General features: G+C 39.3%; 1 protein-coding gene across 1 annotated transcript in view; it reads right to left on the bottom strand.

Annotated features, from left to right (window-relative positions):
• Window positions 1–24,147, bottom strand: part of slc36a1 (solute carrier family 36 member 1) — a 60,807-nt gene that overhangs the window by 17,216 nt on the left and 19,444 nt on the right. The window contains exons 7-11 of the mRNA XM_047353907.1: window positions 23,692–23,776; window positions 21,488–21,715; window positions 18,990–19,088; window positions 13,894–14,060; window positions 11,698–11,867 (exon numbers count right to left, since the gene is read on the bottom strand). Coding sequence (XP_047209863.1) covers window positions 11,698–11,867; window positions 13,894–14,060; window positions 18,990–19,088; window positions 21,488–21,715; window positions 23,692–23,776 — 749 coding nt within the window. The remainder of the gene's footprint in view (window positions 1–11,697; window positions 11,868–13,893; window positions 14,061–18,989; window positions 19,089–21,487; window positions 21,716–23,691; window positions 23,777–24,147) is intronic.

The raw sequence follows: 24,147 nt of genomic DNA, 5'->3' as shown, positions 1-24,147 counted from the left end.
CTCCCTAACTTTAATCACCATGGAAAAATATTACCCTCTCTCCGATTACAGTTTTTAAAACATAAACATCTCTCTCTCTCAGTATAACAATCTTTTATGCCTGCAGTGTGTTTAGTTAACAGAAGACTGAGCCAAAAAATGGACCCTTCGTCAGAACTGTTCTTCAACAAAGTCCAACAAAAAGCTAAACTGATTTTTCTTTGAACAACAAACGTATTAGGCTGTAAGGACCTCAGAGAATACTACAAAGACAATGAAGACAAAAAGAGCTTCGTTCTGCAGGCAAAGACTCTCCCCAGCAGACTCAACTTTATCTCCTCAACAAACGAGGCTGAGAACAAACGAGCAAAAAGGATTAGAGATGGACGGTTGTCCTTTTCTTGGCTTGACATCACACTGACCCATCTGTCTTTAAGAGTCATTGGGGACCACTATGGGTTTCTGAGGGGCACAGAAAGGGTATGAGAGGCTTTAATTACCACAGCAAGCACTTTTCCAAACTTCCATTCTGTATGTCCTGCAGTGTGAAACAACAGAAGTCTTGTGTGGTTTCAAGAGGACTTGTGGGGTACAAAACCAATGTGGATGCCGGTGAAGTTCTTGATGTAAATCCTTGAAACACTCTTCCACTCTGATGTGACTAATATAAACTTTATCCTTTTGTGCCCAGCGGCTATTAACACTGACCTTGTTTATTTTAAACACAAACCCTAAAGCAGAACACCTGTTCCTGACATGAAGCTCCAGTTTTTAAGTTTTTTGCTTGAAGGTGGCCTGTGACTGCAAAACACAAAATGATGCAGAACTACAGTATATAGTGATGCTCTAAACAAAATGCCAACAGGATTTATGTACCTAATAAATGACCTAACTGAAAGGCATTATAAAGCTTTTATACTGCTATTAGCCTTATTAAATGCTTAAACAAACGGATTTGGACATTGGGTTAAAAGTGACCATTAGCTCATTGTTGCAGTCTATGTATAACTGAAAAGCAAGCTACGATACACTATGATTAATGTATACTGAAAAGTTTTTATACTTTACAAAGTGTATAGACAGTCAGGGAAAAACCTGGTGATCAAATATGAGGCAGAAAAGGACAAGAAGAGCAGGGAGAGAGGTAAAATTAGAGTTGGAGGGCGAGCTTGACCTTCCCTACCCTGCAGGAGATCCTTGGTAATGACAGATCCTCAGGCTGACTGGGTCATGTGACATAATAATTGAGCCAGAATGTTGGGTTATTTGGGGACAGAGGCCTTCATTCAGAGATGAGGCTAGTTTGAAACATTCAGATGCGATGTTCTGATTAATGTTTCAGATATAACCTTTAGTGCTTATTGTTGCTGCGGTCTTTTCAGAATGATGAGGACAGATTTGTGTGTCAACAAGAGAAAAGGCGCTTTTCAAACTGTGCTGTGTTCAATTAATCTGCCAACAACTGAATGAGATCGTGTCACGTCTGAAGATCGCTACTGGCACCTTCCTGGAGCAAGTGTGAACTACTGGCGTCACAATACAGACGTATGAACACAAAATAAACAGATTAACAACTTTGATAGACGGATGAAGCCACTACAGGCATATAGACAGCAGCTTTGTTTATCTTGACTTACTAATTTCCATTTATTCATTATTTGCAATTGTTGTTGCATGTACCTTTTTCTTCTCTTGGTGTTTCTTTCCATAGAAGGTAACCCTGGCACATCTCTTTAACTATGTCTCATTCCTAAAATGAACCACTGATGGAGCCATTGTTGCCATTACCATTATGTACTCTCAGTATTTTTTTCTGTAGAAAAGAACTCCTGAAAAGTAATAAATTAATCTTTCTAAAGCAGGTATTCAACTACATTTAATGCCCAATCACTGATTAGATCTTTTAAATCTTTAAAAAAAAGATCTTGGATTCTTTAATATCAGTCCATAAGTAAACTGTGATTTTGTTTCTGGAGACAGAAGGTAAGTCAGAAAGCTGAGATGGAGACATAAATCAAAGGCCAACATGCAGAGGGGAATCTGCTCCACAGCCTATAAAGGCACACATCACATTCCTGGAAGGGTAAAAATTAAAAATTAAAAAAATGACAGCACTACTCTCCAACAAGCAGTTCCCTTTCCAGTAGGAGCATAACTTTGTGCCACACTGTTCCAGGATGAAGTACAAGAAAAAGAGAAGAGGAAGAGGAGGCTCACGCCACATCCTCATGTGTCCTCTTCTGTTTGCATCAACAGCTTAACAACACGCGCAAGCTGCTCACCTCGAGCCTGTGGCAAAGTGACTCAGACGAAGAGATTACTTTCAGAGAGGACAGAACAACGACCAAAACCGGCACATATTGCTGATCCAGTTTCTCAGCTATTAGAAATGAATGATTATGTGTTGACATGTATTACGCTAGATCTCAAGGAGTTATTAAGTGGGTTGTTTGAGAAAAAAATTAATACTGGTGGTGAAACTGGTACAGTCTGTTACTTCAGGACCAATGGATGTGGAGGGGTTTTCTAAAGCAAATCGCCCCCAGCTGTACGGTCTATACTTACAGCATCAGCGTGAGAAGTAAAAGCAAAAGATGATTATTGAGGCTTTGCTAAAGAATCTCTGATGATGTTGCAACATCAACAGAGTCGTCACTTTGGGCAATTTTTGTTTAACCAGTCAAGAGACATATTTCTACAGTTGCAGCTACATTCTGCGGTTGTGTTTGATGCACAGCTTGCAGCAAATTTATGTTTCATTTCAAGTTTGATTTGACTTTACAAAACTCAGGTTATCTTTCTGAAATTAAAATCCTGACTCATGATCTGATACACGCAAGTGTGATACAAAAGCAAAGACAGAAAAAATCTTAAAGGGGAAAAATACATTTTCACAGCACTGTATGTTGCCTGGAGGAAATCTGACTGCCTAAAGCTGCCAAGTTTGTTCAAAATGCAATAAACACAAATGTACCTAGAGTGAGCTGTGCTTAGTTTAAGCTTATCAATGTAAAAACCCACCTCATTAAGTTCAAGGTTCACATAAAATATCTACGATACATTTAATATGTTGATTTCATTTCAGTGTTTATGGTGTTTTCGTAAACATCTTTTATTCGTATTCAAATGAAGTTTTGGTTTGCTAGAATCAAAGTCTTCATGAGAGTTGCCAAATTGGTTGAAATAGGTGGAAGAGAAAAGGTTTGCAGGGAGACTTAAGTGGATCTAAGTCTATTCCACATGCAAACATAAAACAAAACAAAAAGTCATTATGCAATAAAAAGGCATATGTGTCAATGTTTTAATGATTTCACAATGATGTGGATCTGCCATCTCTGCAGGCAACGCCTGATTAATGTTTAGATGTACGTTATCAACTCCAACTTCAAAGGCCAACATCAAAGTTTGCTTTTGTGAAGTTGTTTTAAGCAATCTTCTGTCACTAAGACAAAAATTCCCTAATGCAACTTCATGTTTTTGTCTTTGAGATTTCTAGCTAGCCTCATGTGACAATCCAAGAACCGCACCTTTTGATAATTTTGTCAAACCTTGAGTAGAGACTATAAGAGACGCACAGAACAAGGTAAAGCCGTATATCAATCCCATCGCTGCCACTCAGAGGCGCTTTGATTCAAAACAGCTGCAACAGTAAGCACCTCCGCTCCGCAGCCTATCTGTAGTATATTAGAAAAGAGTCCTCACTTCAAAAGAAATCTCAGAGCATTGAAACAAACTGACCTTTTCAGGGAAAATGCAAGTCAAATCAGAGCTCAGCAGAGAGAGATGGGGGAACGTTTGCTCAGGGCAGTCCTCTGTTTTACTTCTTATCTGCCTGTTTGAGCTCAAACTGAAACGCATAGCAGGGAAAGAAAGGGCTTTGTTGTTGCAGCAACGAGTGACATCTAGGTTTGTTTTACAGCTCTCCCAGTTAAAACAGATCTTAAAGGAAGTCATGGTGGATCTGGGAGGAGAGAAGACCTGGAGCATCAGTCAAACCCATGACATTTACCATCAAATGAAAGCCATTTTAAAATCGCACACTGGTACCAGGAATATCAGCTGGTTGACTAATTTCACAATATGTAAAAATTGGGATTTCTGTTTGCGGTTTAACATTTTCAGAGTTAACAAGAAAACATATCCTCTTCACCTGTCAGATTAAGACTTTTATTGAATTACTTTTAAATCTCATTTAATAAAGGCAGTTCCTCTAGAGATCTTTTGGTTGAATGTTTGCTTCAAACTGCTATTCTAAACAAATTCCTCCTCAGAGTTGTAGAAAATGATTGTAACTATTGGGGACTACAAGTCAGACCAGAACTGAAAAAAGCTTACCTTTAAAGGTATTAGCAGCTAAGCAATTAGGATGGAGAATCAGAATATTTTCCTAAGTGGTTTAAAGCAGTAAAAACACCTCAAATAAATTCAATCACTAAAATAATCATGGGCTTCCTTCCTTCACATTTTCTTAAAGAATGGTACTCAGTGGCAAACTCAGTTATTTGTTTCAGTTCCTTGTTTTTAAAGTGAAGCTACTTTGACACACTCATTTGGTTTTACTCCCTTAAAAAGCTAAAAGATGCAATGATTTCTAAATATAAATGAGCCTAACTGGTTTGTTCATTGATAAATTTGGTGCTAAAAATCTTTCTATTCAGGCTTTAATAAGAGCCAACAATCCCATTATGCCACAGATTTTTTATAGAACAAATTGTTTAAATAGAAGACCTGCCGTCTCTATCAATCTGAGTCATAGAGGATATTTACTCATCATTATTGCTCCCCTACCCCTTAATTATCTAAATGTTAAATAAACTCACCTCAGTGCCATCTTTAGAATCTGCCCTTGCAAGGAAACCTGTATTTTTATATGAAAAAGGGACATCCGAACCAAAGTTTCCTTGTGAAAGCATCATTCAAAGCTACATCTGGATGCGTTTCATTCTTATTTTTCTGTACAAGCCTCCACTGTCAGTGGTTTTCTGATTAACTGACCAGGCTTGACGTCTTAACAGTAGCAGCTGTAATGCCAATGTGACTTTAGCGCACCTGGAAAATGAACCTTTAAAAATCGGACAGCAGAGAAACGAAACAATGAAAGAGTATCAGCAGTCTTGACTCATTGTCAATAAATAGCAATCAAAGGTCCATTACGGGGAACCGTGTTCTGCTACCTGAAAGCAGGACAGGAGTGGGAACTGAAAGTTCTCAGAATGAGAGAGTGAGTGCAAGTAGAGAAGACATGTTGGTGTTAGGCTGCTGACTAATTGACTCTCCACCTCTCCCATCGAACAGATTCCCAGAACAAAACGCACACTTACATTTAAAGCTGCAAACAAACTAGCTCTGAAGGACATGCTGGCACCTTGAGATGCACAGGCAATCAACTGTTAGTCCACAAGAAGGGCAAAACAGATCTTCAGTTCTACTGATGACTGCCTGAATGCAGCTGGAACTTCAGCTTAAACAGTGATCTTTTCTTCTTCTCACTTTGTTTCCATGAGAACCTCAAACTTGATTTAAGCAATGCATTAACTCCATTAACTGCACCGACTGATACAGTGAGATGCTTACTGCTGCCAGAAACTGCTGATCTAAGTCTCCACCAACATGACATCTTTACCAGCAAAAAGAATGTGGGTGGCAGTGTACTCTCTCTTCACTTCAATTAGTTGTTTAATTAGTTGTTTTCTTACATAGAGTGAAAAGTATGAGTTCAGACAAAACCATCTAAAAACACCAAACAAATCAATGAATTTATTTATTTGAGACAAACAGAAACAGAAGCCAACGATCCTAAAGAAAGTCCTGTAATTAATAAGAGGGCAATAAATGAGTATCAAAACATCCAAATAGTTGCATGGGTGCTTTAGTTATGTTTCCATCAGGATTTCTGGTTAGTAACTTTTCCCATAGTGTTGGAAAAGCCTAAGCAAACTATGTTTCAAAGCAAGCAGCTTAATGAAGAATGGGCCCCTTTTCCATGGGCTCCACTTTCGCCGGCTCCACCCCTCTTAGTCCATTTTGTGGCCATCTCCATTGCTGTGTTTTCCGGCCCGGTACTGGCTTTTTTTGCACTGCAAAACTCAACAGCAGCTCGATAGGGGAGAAGAGAAATAAGAAGGTATTCGCTGAGGTAGCTGAGAGTATTAAAAATATTAAGGACCACAACCATGGGAGCGGGTCAAACTGAAAGCGGTGGCGGTGTTTCAAAATCATGGAACACCAGTTATGGTCATCGTCCCACGAGTTGTGGACGGGAGGGTGGTCTGGACTCTGCAACCTCTCTGTTGGAGGACATGATGTGCTATGTGTTTATTTTAATCTGCACAGCACAAGAAGCTGACAGCTGGAAGTGGAGCTTCAAGCTACACCTCCAGCCGTCAGTGGAAACACAACAGGTTTTGTGCCGAGTAGAGCAAGGTTTTGCGGAGTGGAGCCACACGGTGCTGGAACCATGAATGGAAAAGACGTAATGGTGTGGAATGGAGTTATACTTTCATGCTGCTCCTCGTATTGTTTTTTTTAATGCACAAATACTGTGGAAAAATTTCTTACAGAGAGAACAAGGAGTGAGAAACTACAGCCATCTTTAAAGCTTCATTGCTCTTGATTACTTTACAGTAGAAACACCATTAAGTTTAAACAGTTTGTACTGAATTGGTGTTGTCATTTCTTTTATGGTTTTAACACAATGATAATTTTACATTTTAACTTTTTGTCTGTTTTTGACTGATTAAAGCAGTGAGAAAAGGCAACAATAACTATTTCTGGTTGCTCCATTTTTCACCATCATTTTCTTTGTTATATTGATTTATATAGTAGATTTTCAGTACTCGATAAAGCCAAAAGAGAGAATTTGATCTGTGCCATCTGTTCTTTTTAGGAGTCAAATTTTAAAAAGGACACACTGAACATGGTAAACCAAGATTAACTAAAAATAACAAAGAATGAGCAAAAATAAGAGCAGAAAGCAGCCAATGTTTAATGTAAGTCTGTGAAAGGTCTGCAGAAACCTGGAAAAAATATTGATAAAAAAAATCAATTAAAAGAGGTGAAAAAGAAAAGATCACAAGAAACCTTGGCTGTTTGGAAGTAAAATATGTAGGAATATAGAGTACTTTGAATCAGTTGTGTAGTTATTTAAGTGTTCTGAGCAACACATTTAGCATTAAGAAATCTAACAGAGAGTTTAAGAATTAGGTTGCTTTATAAACAAGCATTGATGATGAAACTCTGCAGATGTTGACAGACCTTTGGTGAAGCTGGGGACTCTGAGTAAAGAAGATCCTTTAAAAGGTCAACACAAATCAAAACCTTTTTATCTTTGCCTATAATGACTAGTTAATATTGATGCTGTACACTTTTACTTAGTTTATTTTAATTTAGATTAGTTAAACCTTGTGTTAGCAGACTGACTAGCTCTACTTAAACTACCAATGGGATGCGAGATGCTGCAGACTTAAATCAAAGCCATTTTCTTTAAATCTTTAAAAGTATATACTCTGGTGCTGGAGATGAATGTATTAAAAATATTGTTCCTGTAGTGTAAACATGTCTTTCTGCAGTAAGAGGAAAAAAAAGTGTCTTCACGTTAGCCGCCATTTATAAAACATGTATAAGATAGTGTCCACCAGGAAATAAACTCTCCTATGGTTCACCCAACAAGGCAGAAAGTCTGGGTGGAAATAAACAATCAGAGTGGCTTACTACACTATGGATGCCTTAACAGAATATGTTGCTCCAAAACACCCATTTTATTCAGAAATAATGTGTCTTCACAGATGTGTAAAATATTCATGCAATTTGTACTAATGCACCTCTGTAGTATTATGGATGATGGCATGTGAGCTGTGTGCCTCTAAAAAGATGAATGATGCTGGTCCACATTAGCCTGGGGGAAGCAGAGACCATCATTTCTGAAAAGAATTCCTCCTTTCCACTTCAGTTCTGACGTAAAAGAGCTCAGGCTTAGACAAGAAGAAGACATTTCTGCATTCAAACTGAGAAACACACTTGTACGTTTGTCAGGTTCTCTGGGATGTGCACTGACCAATTTTTAAGGGGGGTTGTGGGGTGTTGTGCAACTATCGAAGCCTGTCATTACCCTCATCCCTGAATCAGGATTTATTTGAGCAGGAATTTGAGCATTTTTCAAGTCTAAACCCCATCAGAAAATCGCAGTACTAATATAGACCATACAATACAGCTGAAATGTGTTCTATATATGGATATTTTTTGCATACACTGTACCTGGCATTGAATTGAACAATGTATCGTACTGTGACTCTGCATCGTCATAGTGGACAGAAAAACTAAGCAGGAGGTATGTCTCTGCTCTGTTCTCTCAAACCCCCAGTCGGTCGTGGCAGATGGCCGCTCACACTGAGCCTGGTTCTGCTGGAGGTTTCTTCCTGTGAAAAGGGAGTTTTTCCTCTCCACTGTCGCTACATGCATGCTCAGTATGAGGGATTGCTGCAAAGTCAACACCAGTGATTGTCCACTGTCTCTACAAGCTCATCCAGGAGGAGTGAATGCTGCAAGTCACTGACTGGATGCAATCTGCTGGGTTTCCTTAGACAGAAAACTTTTTATCCAATTTGAATAAATAACTGAATCTGACTGAACTGTTCAATGGTTAGGATTAATTGGAATGTACAGGTCCTTCTCAAAATATTAGCATATTGTGATAAAGTTCATTATTTTCAACAATGTAATGATGAAAATTTAACATTCATATATTTTAGATTCATTGCACACTAACTGAAATATTTCAGATCTTTTATTGTCTTAATACGGATGATTTTGGCATACAGCTCATGAAAACCCAAAATTCCTATCTCACAAAATTAGCATATTTCATCCGACCAATAAAATAAAAGTTTTTTTAATACAAAAAACGTCAACCTTCAAATAATCATGTACAGTTATGCACTCGATACTTGTTCGGGAATCCTTTTGCAGAAATGACTGCTTCAATGCGGCGTGGCATGGAGGCAATCAGCCTGTGGCACTGCTGAGGTCTTATGGAGGCCCAGGATGCTTCGATAGCGGCCTTTAGCTCATCCAGAGTGTTGGGTCTTGAGTCTCTCAACGTTCTCTTCACAATATCCCACAGATTCTCTATGGGGTTCAGGTCAGGAGAGTTGGCAGGCCAATTGAGCACAGTGATACCATGGTCAGTAAACCATTTACCAGTGGTTTTGGCACTGTGAGCAGGTGCCAAGTCGTGCTGAAAAATGAAATCTTCATCTCCATAAAGCTTTTCAGCAGATGGAAGCATGAAGTGCTCCAAAATCTCCTGATAGCTAGCTGCATTGACCCTGCCTTTGATAAAACACAGTGGACCAACACCAGCAGCTGACACGGCACCCCAGACCATCACTGACTGTGGGTACTTGACACTGGACTTCTGGCATTTCCTTCTCCCCAGTCTTCCTCCAGACTCTGGCACCTTGATTTCTGAATGACATGCAGAATTTGCTTTCATCCGAAAAAAGTACTTTGGACCACTGAGCAATAGTCCAGTGCTGCTTCTCTGTAGCCCAGGTCTGGGGAATGCGGCACCTGTAGCCCATTTCCTGCACACGCCTGTGCACGGTGGCTCTGGATGTTTCTACTCCAGACTCAGTCCACTGCTTCCGCAGTTCCCCCAAGGTCTGGAATCGGCCCTTCTCCACAATCTTCCTCAGGGTCCGGTCACATCTTCTCGTTGTGCAGCGTTTTCTGCCACACTTTTTCCTTCCCACAGACTTCCCACTGAGGTGCCTTGATACAGCACTCTGGGAACAGCCCATTCGTTCAGAAATGTCTTTCTGTGTCTTACCCTCTTGCTTGAGGGTGTCAATAGTGGCCTTCTGGACAGCAGTCAGGTCGGCAGTCTTACCCATGATTGGGGTTTTGAGTGATGAACCAGGCTGGGAGTTTTAAAGGCCTCAGGAATCTTTTGCAGGTGTTTAGAGTTAACTCGTTGATTCAGATGATTAGGTTCATAGCTCGTTTAGAGACCCTTTTAATGATATGCTAATTTTGTGAGATAGGAATTTTGGGTTTTCATGAGCTGTATGCCACAATCATCCGTATTAAGACAATAAAAGACCTAAAATATTTCAGTTAGTGTGCAATGAATCTAAAATATATGAATGTTAAATTTTCATCATGACATTATGGAAAATAATGAACTTTATCACAATATGCTAATATTTTGAGAAGGACCTGTATGTACCTGACTGTTGTGAAGTTCCTGGAGACAACATGTGTTGTGAATTGGCGCTATATAAATAAACTGAATTGAATTGAGATTTCTGCTTTACAATAAAATCAATTGGCCAAAAGTAGTGTAAGATGAGAAAGGACTTTGTATAAAACCAGGATTGATGCATTTCTGATTAAAATAAGTGCTTCCTGCTGAAACTTTCAAGCTTTGCATTGAGATCAACAAGGTGACAGAGGGCCCTGACTTAAAAATGAGCTACAAACCGGTGTACGGTCTTGTAAAGTCAGCGTGGGGCAAAATAAATAATCACAGAGGAGATATAATAGTCTGGTGACCATTAGTGTGCATCTGCACCTTGTTCTAATCAGGGGCTGCCATCTCCACCATGGACAAACCTTTGCAAGATCAACTCAAAATATAAAACTTACATTTCAGCTGCCTTAGATACAGGGTTACAGCAAAACGCTGTGTAGGGAATGCTGCGTGCTGCAGGTTAATGATTAGGAATCATTGTGGTTTCTCAATCTGCTTATAAAGAAGGATTTAAACAAGCCAGGGAGAGTGGTTTGAAAATAAAAAAGTCAAAAAGAAATTAAGATATTTACTATACACAGACCACAATCTGGTTCTCTTTTAATCATCCCCTTTCAAAATACATCTCGGTTTTTAACTCCATTCTCTAATCAATCTGCTTGATCTCTAGTGCCCAGGCGTAAATACAAGCAGGACTCTTCCAAGTGCTCTGGACTTGTGGGATCATCTGGAAGTTATTAGTCACAAAGGTTTCGCTGAAGTCGCTCGATACTTCTAAAGGGCTTCTGCCTCGTCCACTTGGCTGAACCAGTTAATCAGCTTAAATACTGTCCTCAATGAGAGATGAAGGGGAGCTTTTATAATACAATCAAACTACCAACCTTCTGAGAACACATCTGTTTCTATTCTTTGAGAGGGTTTTGGCTAAAGTGAAGAGGGGGTGGTTAAAAGCAGGAACAAATCTTAAAAGCTTCAAGAAGTGCTCATCACAGACAATCAACTCTGTTTGCTGGGTCGGTTTCCCTTAAGGAGTCAACCAGCAGACTGACCGTCATTGCTCCAATTTGGCTCAAATAAACCTAATGAAGAAAATTACAACAACCGATATAAAGAGGACTGCATCAAAAAGACGCAAAAGCAAAATAAGAGCGATATAATGTTCCTGACTGAAATGCAGAAGGTTCCACAGAAGTCATTGAAAAGGCTAAAGGGTGTGAATACTTTCGCAAGGCCCTGTATTTCAAGGAGAACCAAGTGAAAAGTGACACTATTGGACAAATGAATCATTGTGGTAGTAAAAAAAAGTCTGTAAGTGACTTGTTATGTCTTGTATGAGGCTCAGTGTTGCTGTTAGTTTATTGATTTTCGAACATTTAAAACAGTAAATCACTTATTTTAAGAAGCAAAAGGAAACGTTTCAGTTAAACGCTGGGAAGCACTAGTTAAAACAAAGAATGTATTCTCCTTACATGTGATGATGACCAGAACGGTGCGAAGCATGAGATCAACAAGCTTCTCCCATCTCTCTCCCACACGGGCCAAAGCCGGCGGGATGAGGATTTCTGCAGGAACGTAGAACTGCAGGGCGAAAGTGATGAATATGCCAAAACAGTACAGGAGTTTTACAGCCTGGTACGTCCTGCGAGCAGGGAGAAAAGAAGCACAACTATTAGCACAAATCCTCCATTTTTCTTAAAAATAACACCATGCAAAGTTAAAGGATTGAAAGACTCTATGATGTGTAGTTTTCATTAACAAACACAAACATCACTTGGTCTGTTCTCACTGTTTCAGACAGATGGTGCTGATTACAGTCTTTGAGTTTTCAACCTCATTGAACAGCCAATCTATTTTACTAAAACGCAACTCAGTCCAGTCACTTCACTCTCCTGCAGCTGTGATGATAGCAACAAGTAATGAGGAAACAAATCCAGTCTGAGACTTCGGTTCCACTGCCATTACTGTGGGCGCTCTTCTATCAGAGGGAATCAGACTGATGGCCACTATGAAAACCATAGAAAATTGACACATTTGTTTGTGAAATGCTGATTATACTGCTAACTTTATTCATAATTACCAAGGGTTTCTCATTAGTGTTGGGTTTAACGCTGTGGAAAAGAAAAATTTAAAGTAAAAGTTGATTTTATAACACAGAAAAGGCTTCATTGTTGCCAGGAATGGCACCAAAAGCAAAAAAAGTTCTGAGAGCCAAATACAGAACTTTCTCACAGTCCATCATCACTGGCGGAAGTTGTGGCTTAACCCTCTCACTTTTGATTACCGTTGCAGGTCAAGGAAACCTGAAGCCTGCAAAAGCAGATAAAACTACAAAAAAAAAAAACTCTCCACCAATCAAGTCTCTGCAGGTTGGCAAGTAATGACATTGGACTTTTTTTCTTTTCTACACATGTCCAAATTCCATACTTTTCCACATTCAAATTAATAACTTTGGGAGTACATTTTGAAGTATAAAAATTTAACTGTATAATTAATTTACAGCAAATAGTTTTAAAAGTAGCCAGGCTTTAAACATGAAACCTGGAAAGACCAGAGACAGAAAATGGATGGATGGATGGATGGTGTAAACCGATGAATGGAGGGCAGACATAATGGTTAAACTAGGGGTGCACCGTTTGCAGTTTTAGGTTGATCACCAATCTTTAAAAAACCTGACCTGCCAATTCCGATTTTGACCAATACCAATTTTCTTTATAACTGACCCTGTCGGGTGTCATAAGGTCACAACACACCTTCAATGTGTCAATCTTATGTTGTTAACAGTTGTGATCCGCACATGTGCAGACGTGACCTCGTGGGAGGGTCTGTCGGTCAGCGCTCTCTCACGGCAGAGCAAAAGGGGACGGTGGGTGATTTTCAGACCTTGGCGGAGGTAGATAAGATCAGTGGATAAGATCGGTCTCACATGTAAGCATCCGTCAATCACGCTCACCTAAAATTAAGGAAATTATGGCCGATCAATTAACCGGTGCACCCCTAGGTAAAACCAGTGTAAAAAGCATGCTGGTTGGCTAAAACAAGTTTTTAAAGAAATTCAGTTTCCCATTAATATCTGTTAATTAGTAAATTCTGGAAACAAAAACATTTTTCCACCCAAATCTGGAAAATACTTCAGTCTAATTAGACAATTACAGACGGTGTAGAAAACCTTTGTTTGCAAAAATTTGTTTACTGTTTAGTAATGGCTATGAAACACCAAGAATGCATTTATTAAAATAATCTAATGGCGTTTTTATAGGAGTTTTTTTTCTTATGTATGTATCTCATGGCTAATCCTAGTTAACATCAGATCTGTACAATTTCTACTGGCTGAAGCATCTGTAGGCATCTCAGTCTGGATTGAGATAGGTCTTGTAGGACCACCTTGAGCTTTTACAAGAAAAAGAACCCATTATGAATAAGTAGCCTGTAATTCTACATTTTAAGCATTACGCTGCTCTTACTGTGCTGTTTCTCTGCAGAGAAAGGTTTCAGATTTGTATCATGTCAGTGCAAAATGTTTCATTTTTTAAAACAAAGCAAAGATATATCATATCAGATTCATCTACCTGCAAATTCAGTTACAATTATGGATCTGATCTTTTATTGTGGACAAAATACAAAGAGCAGTATATCCTTCAAGTTCTCTAAATTTCCTGTCATCTTACCAGCAGTTTGGGAGATTTAAAGTGATGCTCCCACCTATATGCTCTCCAAAACACATGTATCCTATGGTGCCGAGGCTGATGTAGAGGAACGTGACGATGCCCATACCCAGATACAGAACTTGGGTGAATCTCTGCGGCCTCTGCATTTTATTTTCCAGAGGAAGGACCTTCCAACGCACAAAGACACAAACAAGATGGGAACAATTAAAAAGCAGCTGAAAGCTCAATGAACATTTCAGGAATTTCTGTGGAGTCTACATTAAAGCTTACTCCTTTAAAACGTCTCTTGTTCTCAGGCTGTGATCTCTTCATGTGTGCCATCTGGACATTACATCAAAGCCCAATTTGCACTGATATTTCAGTAAAACCTCATAGATCCCCTGCTCTGTGCCCAACATGATCGGAAGAGTTATATTCATTTCAGCACACTGTGCTGGTGTCGGGTAAGAACAAATGAAGGTTTTCTTTTTTCCCCACAGCTCCCACAGAGAGCAATATAATAATATAAAGACAGCATTCGGACCTGAGATCTTGACCTATAGAGGCTTTAGGCAGGATACCATCCAATTAAACCTCAAAACAAGACTTTGGTGGAAGAATCTGTTACATGTACACACACCACATGCCTCTGTACCTAATGTCCCACCACAGACTTTCAACCTGACTGAGGTCTGGACTTCAACTAGCAGATAATTATTTTCTTTTGCAGCCATTCAGTTGTAGATTTGCTGCTATGTTTGGGATCTTTCTCCTGTTGATGATGTTGCGCCAAGTTTCACTCGTCAGACAGATTGTCTTGGATTTGAGGCTGGTATACAGGTGAGTTCAAGGTTCATTTGATAGCTGCAAAGTGTTCAGGTCCTGTTGAGGCAAAACAACGGCAAATCCTCACCCCTCCACCACCATGCTTGATAAGGTGTTTTTCCTAATATGTTTTATTATTCTCTCTTTTGGTCCTACTGTACAATGGACAGCGTTTCTTCAAAACCCTGCCCATATGATCAGCAACATTTACTCCAAAGACACTGCTGATATCCTTCCTCAATGATACTGTGTAAAAGCCCTGCTTTTATCAAGGGGGCTGAACTGATGATCAGCTGATTGATTCCTTAAATGAGCAGCACCTGGCTGCAACATTCCATCTTAAATCCAACTGGAGAAATGGTGTGTTTCTGTATGCTTGAGGTCAGATTAAATGATGTCAGAACCTGATAGAATCAGACCGTTTTTGTGCTCATCTGCAAAATATGTGCATAGTGGTGCATCAGTCAAGTTCAAAAAGGCCTCAACAAGGCTCGCTGCACCCATTGTTCTGACAAGTAAATACAAACTGTGCAGAATGTCTCCCAACATCTAACTGAGGCATTATGCATGCATCCAGAGTAAAAGCTTATCACATCCTATCCAGGAGTGACCCTGAAAAACTAGTCCATGCATTTGTTACGTCAAGGCTGGACTATTGTAATTCTTTACTATCAGGATGTCCACAAAATGCAGTTAAAAGCCTTCAGCTGATTCAAAATGCTGCAGCAAGAGTTCTGATGAAAATTAAAAAGAGAGATCATATTTCTCCTATTTTAGCTTCCCTTCATTGGCTCCCTGTTAAATCCAGAATACAATTTAAAATTCTCCTCCTCACATATAAAGCTCTTAATGATCTAGCTCCATCATACATCAGAGATCTGATTGTTCCATATGTTCCTAACAGAGCACTTCGTTCTCAGACTGCAGGTTTACTGGTGGTTCCTAGAGTCTCTAGAAGTAGAATGGGAGGCAGATCCTTTAGTTATCAGGCTCCTCTCCTGTGGAACCAGCTCCCAGTTTTAGTCCGTGAGGCAGACACCCTGTCTACTTTTAAGGCTAGGATTAAAACTTTCCTTTTTGATAAAGTTTATAGTTAGAGTGGCTTAGTTTATCCTGAGCTGTCTTCCTTATTTTTTACCTCCGTCTTCTTCCCTTCCTGTTGGTGGAGTAATGGGGAGTCAGGTTTAGCCTAAACCGGCTCAGTTATGGTTGAGGCGCAAACACACCCTCCATTTCTGCTACCTGTGTGACCCCTTCTCTTTTCCAATGGTTATAATCAGTCCGACAGAGAGAGGTATCCCAATCCTTGCGGTTTTTAGTATAACAATGACCATCAGTGGGACCCTTTGTGGGGTTCCTTGAGACGACATTGTTGTAAATAAGCGCCGTTTAACTAAATAATCTGAACTGAAACTATCTCTGTAGTTATGCTGCTATAGGCTTAGGCTGCTGAAGGACATAACAACCACTTTCACCCTCTTCGCTACATTCTCACACTACTCTCCAATTTTGTATTATTTGCTGTTATTTCAGCTTTTAACTTTGTTCTTTCTCTTTTCTCTTCCTAGAAGCTACACCTGGCCTGACTCTGTGTCTGCCTGTGACACCTTTCTGGAGAGGGGAATCGTCCGAGCTTCTGCTGGCAACAACTTAATGCTCACCCTCTACCGATGATCCACATAGCCCTGTCTTTTAGTGTTTAACCCTTTCTCTCTCCTAGACATGGCGATTGACTGAGCTTAACTGTAACAAACTCTATGTGCTCTCTTTCAGACTCTCACCTTGAAAACTGGCTCAGAGTTTATATGTTCTTTCTTTCTAGATGAAATGACTAAAGGAGCTACATCCATTAACATTTACTTTTCCTTCCCATAGAAAGTACTCCTGGATCAGTGCTTCTTTGTTCTCTTTGTGTCTCTGCTCTGTTCTCTCAAACCCCCAGTCGGTCGTGGCAGATGGCCGCTCACACTGAGCCTGGTTCTGCTGGAGGTTTCTTCCTGTTAAAAGGGAGTTTTTCCTCTCCACTGTCGCTACATGCATGCTCAGTATGAGGGATTGCTGCAAAGTCAACGCCAGTGACTGTCCACTGTCTCTACATGCTCATCCGGGAGGAGTGAATGCTGCAAGTCACTGACTGGATGCAATCTGCTGGGTTTCATTAGATAGAAAAACTTTTTAACCAATTTGAATAAAAAGCTAACTCCGACTGCACTGTTCAATAGTTAGGAATAATTGGAATGTATGTACCTGACTGTTGTGAAGTGCCTTGAGACAACATGTGTTGTGAATTGGCGCTATATAAATAAAACTGAATTGAATTGAATTTCTGTGAATGTGTTTAAACTAGTCAGGTTAAAAAGCTGTGTGCAACATGCAGTTTGCATGAAATATTTATTGTCCCAAGAAGGCTGGTCATAAATGTGATGGAGGAGATGAAGCAGAAAAAAAAACATGCAGCTGCTGAACTCCTGACTTTAGAAATGAAAACAATAATCTGGCACCAAAATGCCACAAATAAGTAAGAAGTGCTATCATTTAATCCAGGTGTCAGCCAAAAACCCCAGCTACAGTTTTCTGGACTTCTTTCACTGCCTCACTTTAGATGGCGCGGCTCCCCTTCTCTCGTTTTCGCTATACTCGGTACGGTAACTGCTGTGTTTCCACTGACCCACTGATGGCTGAAGCCCTGCTTCCAGCCGTCAGTGTGCTGCTATTAATGTTAGTGTGTGAGATTGTCACGTTAAAATTATCTGTGTGAAATGCTAAAAATAATTAGACAATAAAACACAAATAAACTAAACACCATTAACGTTTGTTTTATTGTATATGCAAGAATGTCTTATATATGTTTTTCATGTATAAAATGATCCACTGGGATAATTATCTGGACCACAGCCTATCCGGAACGTCTGATGTGATGGGGTTGTGGCAGGAGAAGCAGAGAGGAGAGACGCTGCTGTCTGGAAGGTGAAGCTCCAAAGTTTGCCTGAAGAAGTTACAATCTGGGCTTTATGAGGAAGTTTGGCAATAACAAGGACAAGAACGTTGAAGCGCAAAACCGCCGAGACGTTAAAGTTAGTTGTAGGTTGGATATTGGATATTTGTGCTCCGTGGATTCAGCGGATTCCCGTTTGATCCGATGAAAGTAGTCTGATAACATGCAGCTGCTCTCTGCCTGCTCCCTCCTCCTGCAGACGCTGGTTCCGAACCAAAACACGTCGTTTCATGGTGGTATTGGTTCCTGTGATTTGGGGGAACAGCTGATTTTATGTGTGGTTTAGGATGTTATTAAATACAGCGCCCCGCCTGCTGACCTGCTGTCCATTTTCTTTTCTTTCAGCCTTCAGGCATGGTTTATGGTTTGTAAACAGTAAAATCATCGGTATGACCTGCCCCGACCATTGTGGCCCTTTATATTGTTGTAGTCACTTTTGAGTTTTATTAACTTTTTCCTGCACTACCTCAGCGTAAAACGTTTCATTTCTCCTTCTCCCATGGCCAATTAGTGAACGTCAGTCTGTTCATGTCACATGTAGTCTCAACTCCACCCTGCTCAGACCTGCTAAGGAGCAGGGACCAAAAAACTAGGTAATGGTACAGAAAAAACTGTAATGGAGACGCCAAATCGAGCCAATGGAAAAGGGGCAAAATAGGCATTTGTAATGTTTTCATGCACCGATCAGGCATAACATTAGGACCAGCATGGGTACCCCATGCGCATTAAACTGTATATTCTGACACATTTCTGTCAGAACCAGCATGAACTTCTTTAACAATTTGAGCTATAGTAGCTTGTCTGTTGGATCCACGAGAGCTGCGGTTTTGGAGATACTCCGACCCAGTATCCATATGATTAGAATTTGGACCTTATCAAACTCAATCATATCCTTACATTTGGTTATTTTTTCCTGATTTTAATACATCAACTATTAGCACACAATGCCTATTAGCTGAACAAAGAGATAATCAGTCTAATTCACAGGTCAGTAGTCATAATGTTAGCCTGGTTGGTATACTTCTCATCATTTCTCATAACCTGTAAAACAGCAACTTTTTAGCATGATGTGTTCCTGATAATTGCTTTCATTTCAAACAAACACTCCTGTTCCTGCTTTCCTAATAGACAATGATGGACACATAACTGGTGTGATACATTGGGTTACATTAAATAATATAGATACACATTTTACTTTCACTGCCAGTTCACAAATGTTAAAAATTGCTTTGATTCTGAGTGTGTCGAACTGGTTCTCATCACTCTTTTGCTCAGTTATCTCTAGTTGGTCACTTACCACTCCGATCCCTTCAAAGGCAAAGATGGCCGTCCCAAAAAACAGAGGGTAGTCCTTAAATCTGCCGACCTTTGGTAGATCAATGGGGTACGTGATGTTCTGTTAGGGTTCAAGAAAAAAAGAAAGAAAGATTACCCGTTTGCTTTAAGCGTTTCCGGACATTTGATATAATCTTTCAAAGGTTTTCTGAATGCTAATCAGTGATTGGTTCTGGCGAAATACCAGACAACTGTTTCACATCAACCCAAATTAAATCTGCAGTCAAGGGGTCCTATCCGCAGATTACCGGTAGTCACATTAAAATGAGACCTGGTGAAGAGGGCGCCCCACTTTGTGCCTGCAGAGATCATGGTCTGGCTGATGCCTGCAAATTACCTTTGCTTGTAGCAATTATCTAACACAATCACTGTGCTCTTTTAGCAGCAAAAAATACGCAGGACACTATATGTGGAACTGCTATTACTTGCTAAAAAACAACAACTGGGAGAATGAAAGATAATGCTAGCTATTAACTGTCAGTGAACAACAATTTGTGTTCAAAGAACGTTCCTGTTAAACAGCAATTCGGATCTAAATTTAGTCTCCTCAAAAGAACTAAAGATGATATTTAGTCATTAAGTGTGAAAATGAGGCAGGTTTTTCAGTGAAACATTAATGTTTCTTTAAATTTTAACTACAAAAGACAGAGCTAAACTACAACCGGAGAGGCAAAGTGAGCAACTGAGAAAGTAAATGTAAAACTGCTTGTAGTCTGTATCCTTCAGTTTTTCTAAACTTTGTTGCTGTGGACCCAGCCAATGGGTCATGTATCGCAGTCCCAAATCTTAGTGAGGTTTCTGATGCAAGACATTGCTTCGTTTCAAGGCAAGGCCATTCCTCAGCGCACAAAGTGCTGCATGTCTGCAAAGCACAGAAGCAGGATGATGAAATTCTCTAAGGCCAGACAGCATGTAATCTGGACACTCTTGTTCCTGTTATTCACAAAAAAACTCAAAATCCAATCAGCTGAGCAGCCGCAAAGATGGCGCACAGGGAATAATGGAAAAGGGGGGATATATGGAGTTTGGATGCAAACTTTTATGAAGAAATGTTCACACTGAAGTATTGATTCGAATGTAATTACAAAAACATTGACCTTTTTTCCTATAAGCTAAAAGATGAGCCATATTTTTGTACAGAGAATACTTTTACAACATCACCAATAAACAGAGTGAAAAAGATCCACGTTCCTCTGCACCGACAAACATAATGACATTCTCACTGATCTGGATATATCTCACCATTTAGAAACCAGATATTAATACTCAGTAATAGTTATTTGGTGTTGCTATTTCCCAAACTAAGTGAGTTTGATTAGGTGGATTATCATTTGACATCTCTGGTATTCAGAGGGTACCGAAAGCTGTCACAGAGGGACATTTTGAGGTTGGTTTGGATGGTAGATGCAGATCCTATGGGAGCTCTAATGACCAGGAATTTTCTCAGCACACATTTAGTTCCAGGAATCAGGACCTGACTCCTCTATGAAGTGCATGAATTTGCACATATTGAATGAGAGAATAACATTGCATCTCTGTGTTTTGTCAGTCTGAACACATCATTTGCCCCTTGATGGTCCAAAACGTCTTATTCATCCTGTGGAAATATTTTCTGCTACTGAAGACTCACAGAGCTGCTGACTTTTTGGTTTTTTTTATCTGGCTTGCATTTCTCAGTTTGATTTCTAATGACTCTGTGCTTCAGTTTGCAAATACAGCTCAACACAAGACACTGTTGATCTTATTATAAAAAGTGAATAAACTGTATTTCTGCAAGGAATGACTTTTCATTTAGAAATGTACACTTTCAGGGTTTTACGATTTCATACTGGCAATGAAGCTGATTCTGAAAATTATTATTAGTTATTATTAATTTTTGCATGATATTAGGCGCAAAAATAATTTTATATTAAATAAACTCCAAATTGTCCTTTTTACATGACAAGCTAAAAAGTATATGTGATTAAAAAACACTTATTTATTTATATATATATATATATATATATATATATAAAAATCCCAATTTATGGCTCATTGGTATCAAATTCCATAAGGTAAGTAATTAGTTTAATCTACAGCTGTTGTTTAAAGACTAGCTGTTTACATTTAAGCAGACCCAATCAAGTCCATTCTGAACCAGATGGATGGAGGACGTCTGGGTCGTCTGAGATTCCTGATTTGTCTTTCAGCAGAGCCTCTGCTGATCTTCATGACTGAAAGGAATACAGATCACAGAGACCCAAAATTAGGCCAAGATATGCAAATCCTGGCATCTCCTGACAATCTGTGCTAATAGAGGCGACGCAACTGCACCACCTGCACAGATGAGTCGGTGTGGGCATGTCCAAACTAAGATTGATTTGTTTGTTTTCTGTATAAATAAACATAACCCAGAGAGTGATGTTGTCAAGAAGATTACATAAATCAGAATGAGAGATAAAAGATAAATGAGGAGGCTACCATGATGGAATAGATGTAGATCAGAATCAGACTGAGAGTCATGACCAGGTTTGCGATGAGAGAGAGGGGAGCCAAGTACTTCAGGTTGGGGATGAAAACCAGGAGGATGAAGAAGGGCAGGACGATGAGCATGTAGATACGGGAGTCGAAACTGGGAACCAGGACCTCCGTCTGGTTGGTGTGGTTCACCTGGCAGCTAAAGCTGGTGGTGTTTGCTGCTTCCACAACCTGGGAAAAAAAGACGCGATTCAACAGATAAGGGAATGCATTTTATAAAAAGGGTAAATCAGGAACTGTGTCAAATAACAGGAAGTGCTTTAGAGCACAACAAACTCATTTAGAGTGGATGAAAGCGGACCATGTTAAACCAGAAACCAACACTTTTGACTGGAGCGGGTCTGCGCTAAGCTGGCATCGATTGGTCATGGCTTTATGAAAACTGGAAATTGGTGTATGTCTTGAGCCCTGAGTCCAAAACAGATTAAATTTAACATTTTGGGTCACTAGGAAATATGAAATGAAGAGACCACATTAAACACTGCAAACATCTGAAGATTTTCAATTTAGTTTTTTTTTTGTCAGCGAGGTCCAAAACTTGATTTGCAATAATTTATACTGATGATGTCAATTACTGCCAAATAAAAATCTGCAAACTGGGGTCTGCAGTGTGCATTTCTGTGCAAAAGTCTTGAATCATCCCTCATGTTGAATCCAACCCTTCTTATAATCTTTTAAAGTCTTGATCAACAGACCTTCTGACTCTCTCAAGATTTTCTTTGTAGTCATGCTGCTTTTTACCTTTGGTCCTTAGGTTGTTCATTTCAGATGAATGTTTCTGTCATCGTTAACTCATTAGACACTGACCAATTTCTCAACCAGACATTAAATGGCTCCTGAACACTAAAGATAAACCAGTGTGGTGCCAATTAATAATAGTCACCTTTGAAAAGAAAACATTTTATTTTAATTAGATTGTTACGCTTGTGTTTTTCAAACCAGGATCCTGTCACAAATCAAACCCTGCAGATAATGCAGTATGACAGACATAAAACATACTTTTAACTCTAAAGATTGAAGAAGAATTATTAACTGAAACCTTGCTATGCAGTAGAAAAACTCAAAACATCCTCCAAAGAGCCTGAAGAAGTATTAATCAGAACATTTGGCGTTTTATAAAAAGTAACTTTCACAAGAGATGGCGCCTTAGAAAACATTAACAGATAAATGCTACCATCTAGTGGTTAGAAGATGTACTACAAGGATTCAACTTCAGGCCTCTTTATTAGGAATGTCCATGATTATCAGACTGAAGCATTTTCCACCAGTTCCTAAAGATTTATCTTATGCGAAGCAAACAAAATGAGCAAGAATTGATTTTTAAAGGCTGTTAAAAAATTCCAGACAAACTCAAACAAGGAATCTATCAGTAGTGAAGAGTTCAGAAGTCAGAGGTGAACTGTCGCCATTCCTGTGACCTCATTGGTGAGCACATTTTTTTAAGAGAAAGAGAGAAAAATGTACAGATTTTTAACATATTTAAATATTTACAAAATTTCCTTAAATGAGTGTCAACCCCTTGCAACCAAAGATGTAATCTAAACATCTGAGATGGACCATTTCACAAGTACCATGGCGCATATTAAGATGGTTTCTACAGATAAAGCCGATCTAATGTTTTGCCTTCAAACTAAATGGATTAATATTGGAGAGGATAAATGAGGAAGACTGTGAGGATGTTAGTAATCCATATTATTTTAGTATGAAAGATGAAAACATTCTTTATGACCTTAAGTGGAGTTCAACCAAATCCCACCAGGTTTCTCCACTTCATCTACTGGTATTGACCTTCTAATTGATATCTGTATAATCTTTGAATGAGGGCTCTGTAGAAATATACATTAAAAATTGTGAAAACCTCCATTGTAACTAAAGGTGTTAGTGTGACCTGAGAGAATCTGAAGTGGAGAATCTGAGTTAAGATATCCAGCTCTGTTTGCTAACATTTCTGCTGTTTATAATCGAAATATTTACCCAGATTTAGTCATATTGTGGCGGTAAAATATAAGAGGACGGGGTGACCTGAAATGTTACACTGACTGGGCAAATATCTTCCTCCTGTATTCTCAACTGGGACCAGCAGCAGACAGAGTTCGGCCTGTAAAAGGATGTGTTTAAAGGTGTGTATATGTGGGAGTGATCAGGACCTGCTTGAAGTTGTCACTGAGGAAGACAAAATAGACACAGCAGAAGCCCATCTGGGTGATGATAAGGAACAAGTTCACCATCCGACTGAGAAACAGAGACAGAGGAGGAGCACACAGAGCCGGAAGGAAAGAAAACAGTTGTTATCCTCCAGTAGTTCACACACATTAATGTATAGCAACTATAACAGACTACAGATAGATGAATAATACTATTTTTCAGTTTTTATCTAAGATTTTCTAACTGATTTTAACTAATAGCTAAATATAATTATAAATGATAATTCCTCTGTTGCATCCTGCTTTCACAACTTTAGACTTTTTTTTTTTTTTTGCTTTTTCCTCCGACTGCACAGGTGCATAAAGTTCATTATTATATAATAAATAATAACGTTTATTATTATAACATTGCCCCCTTCCTACAGAAATTGTTCTGCACTGCCAGGCAGCTGGCTGGAA

The sequence above is a fragment of the Girardinichthys multiradiatus genome, chromosome 23 (assembly GCF_021462225.1).
Source record: "Girardinichthys multiradiatus isolate DD_20200921_A chromosome 23, DD_fGirMul_XY1, whole genome shotgun sequence".
Lineage (NCBI taxonomy): Eukaryota > Metazoa > Chordata > Actinopteri > Cyprinodontiformes > Goodeidae > Girardinichthys > Girardinichthys multiradiatus.
This window is presented reverse-complemented; position numbering and strand designations above follow the sequence as displayed.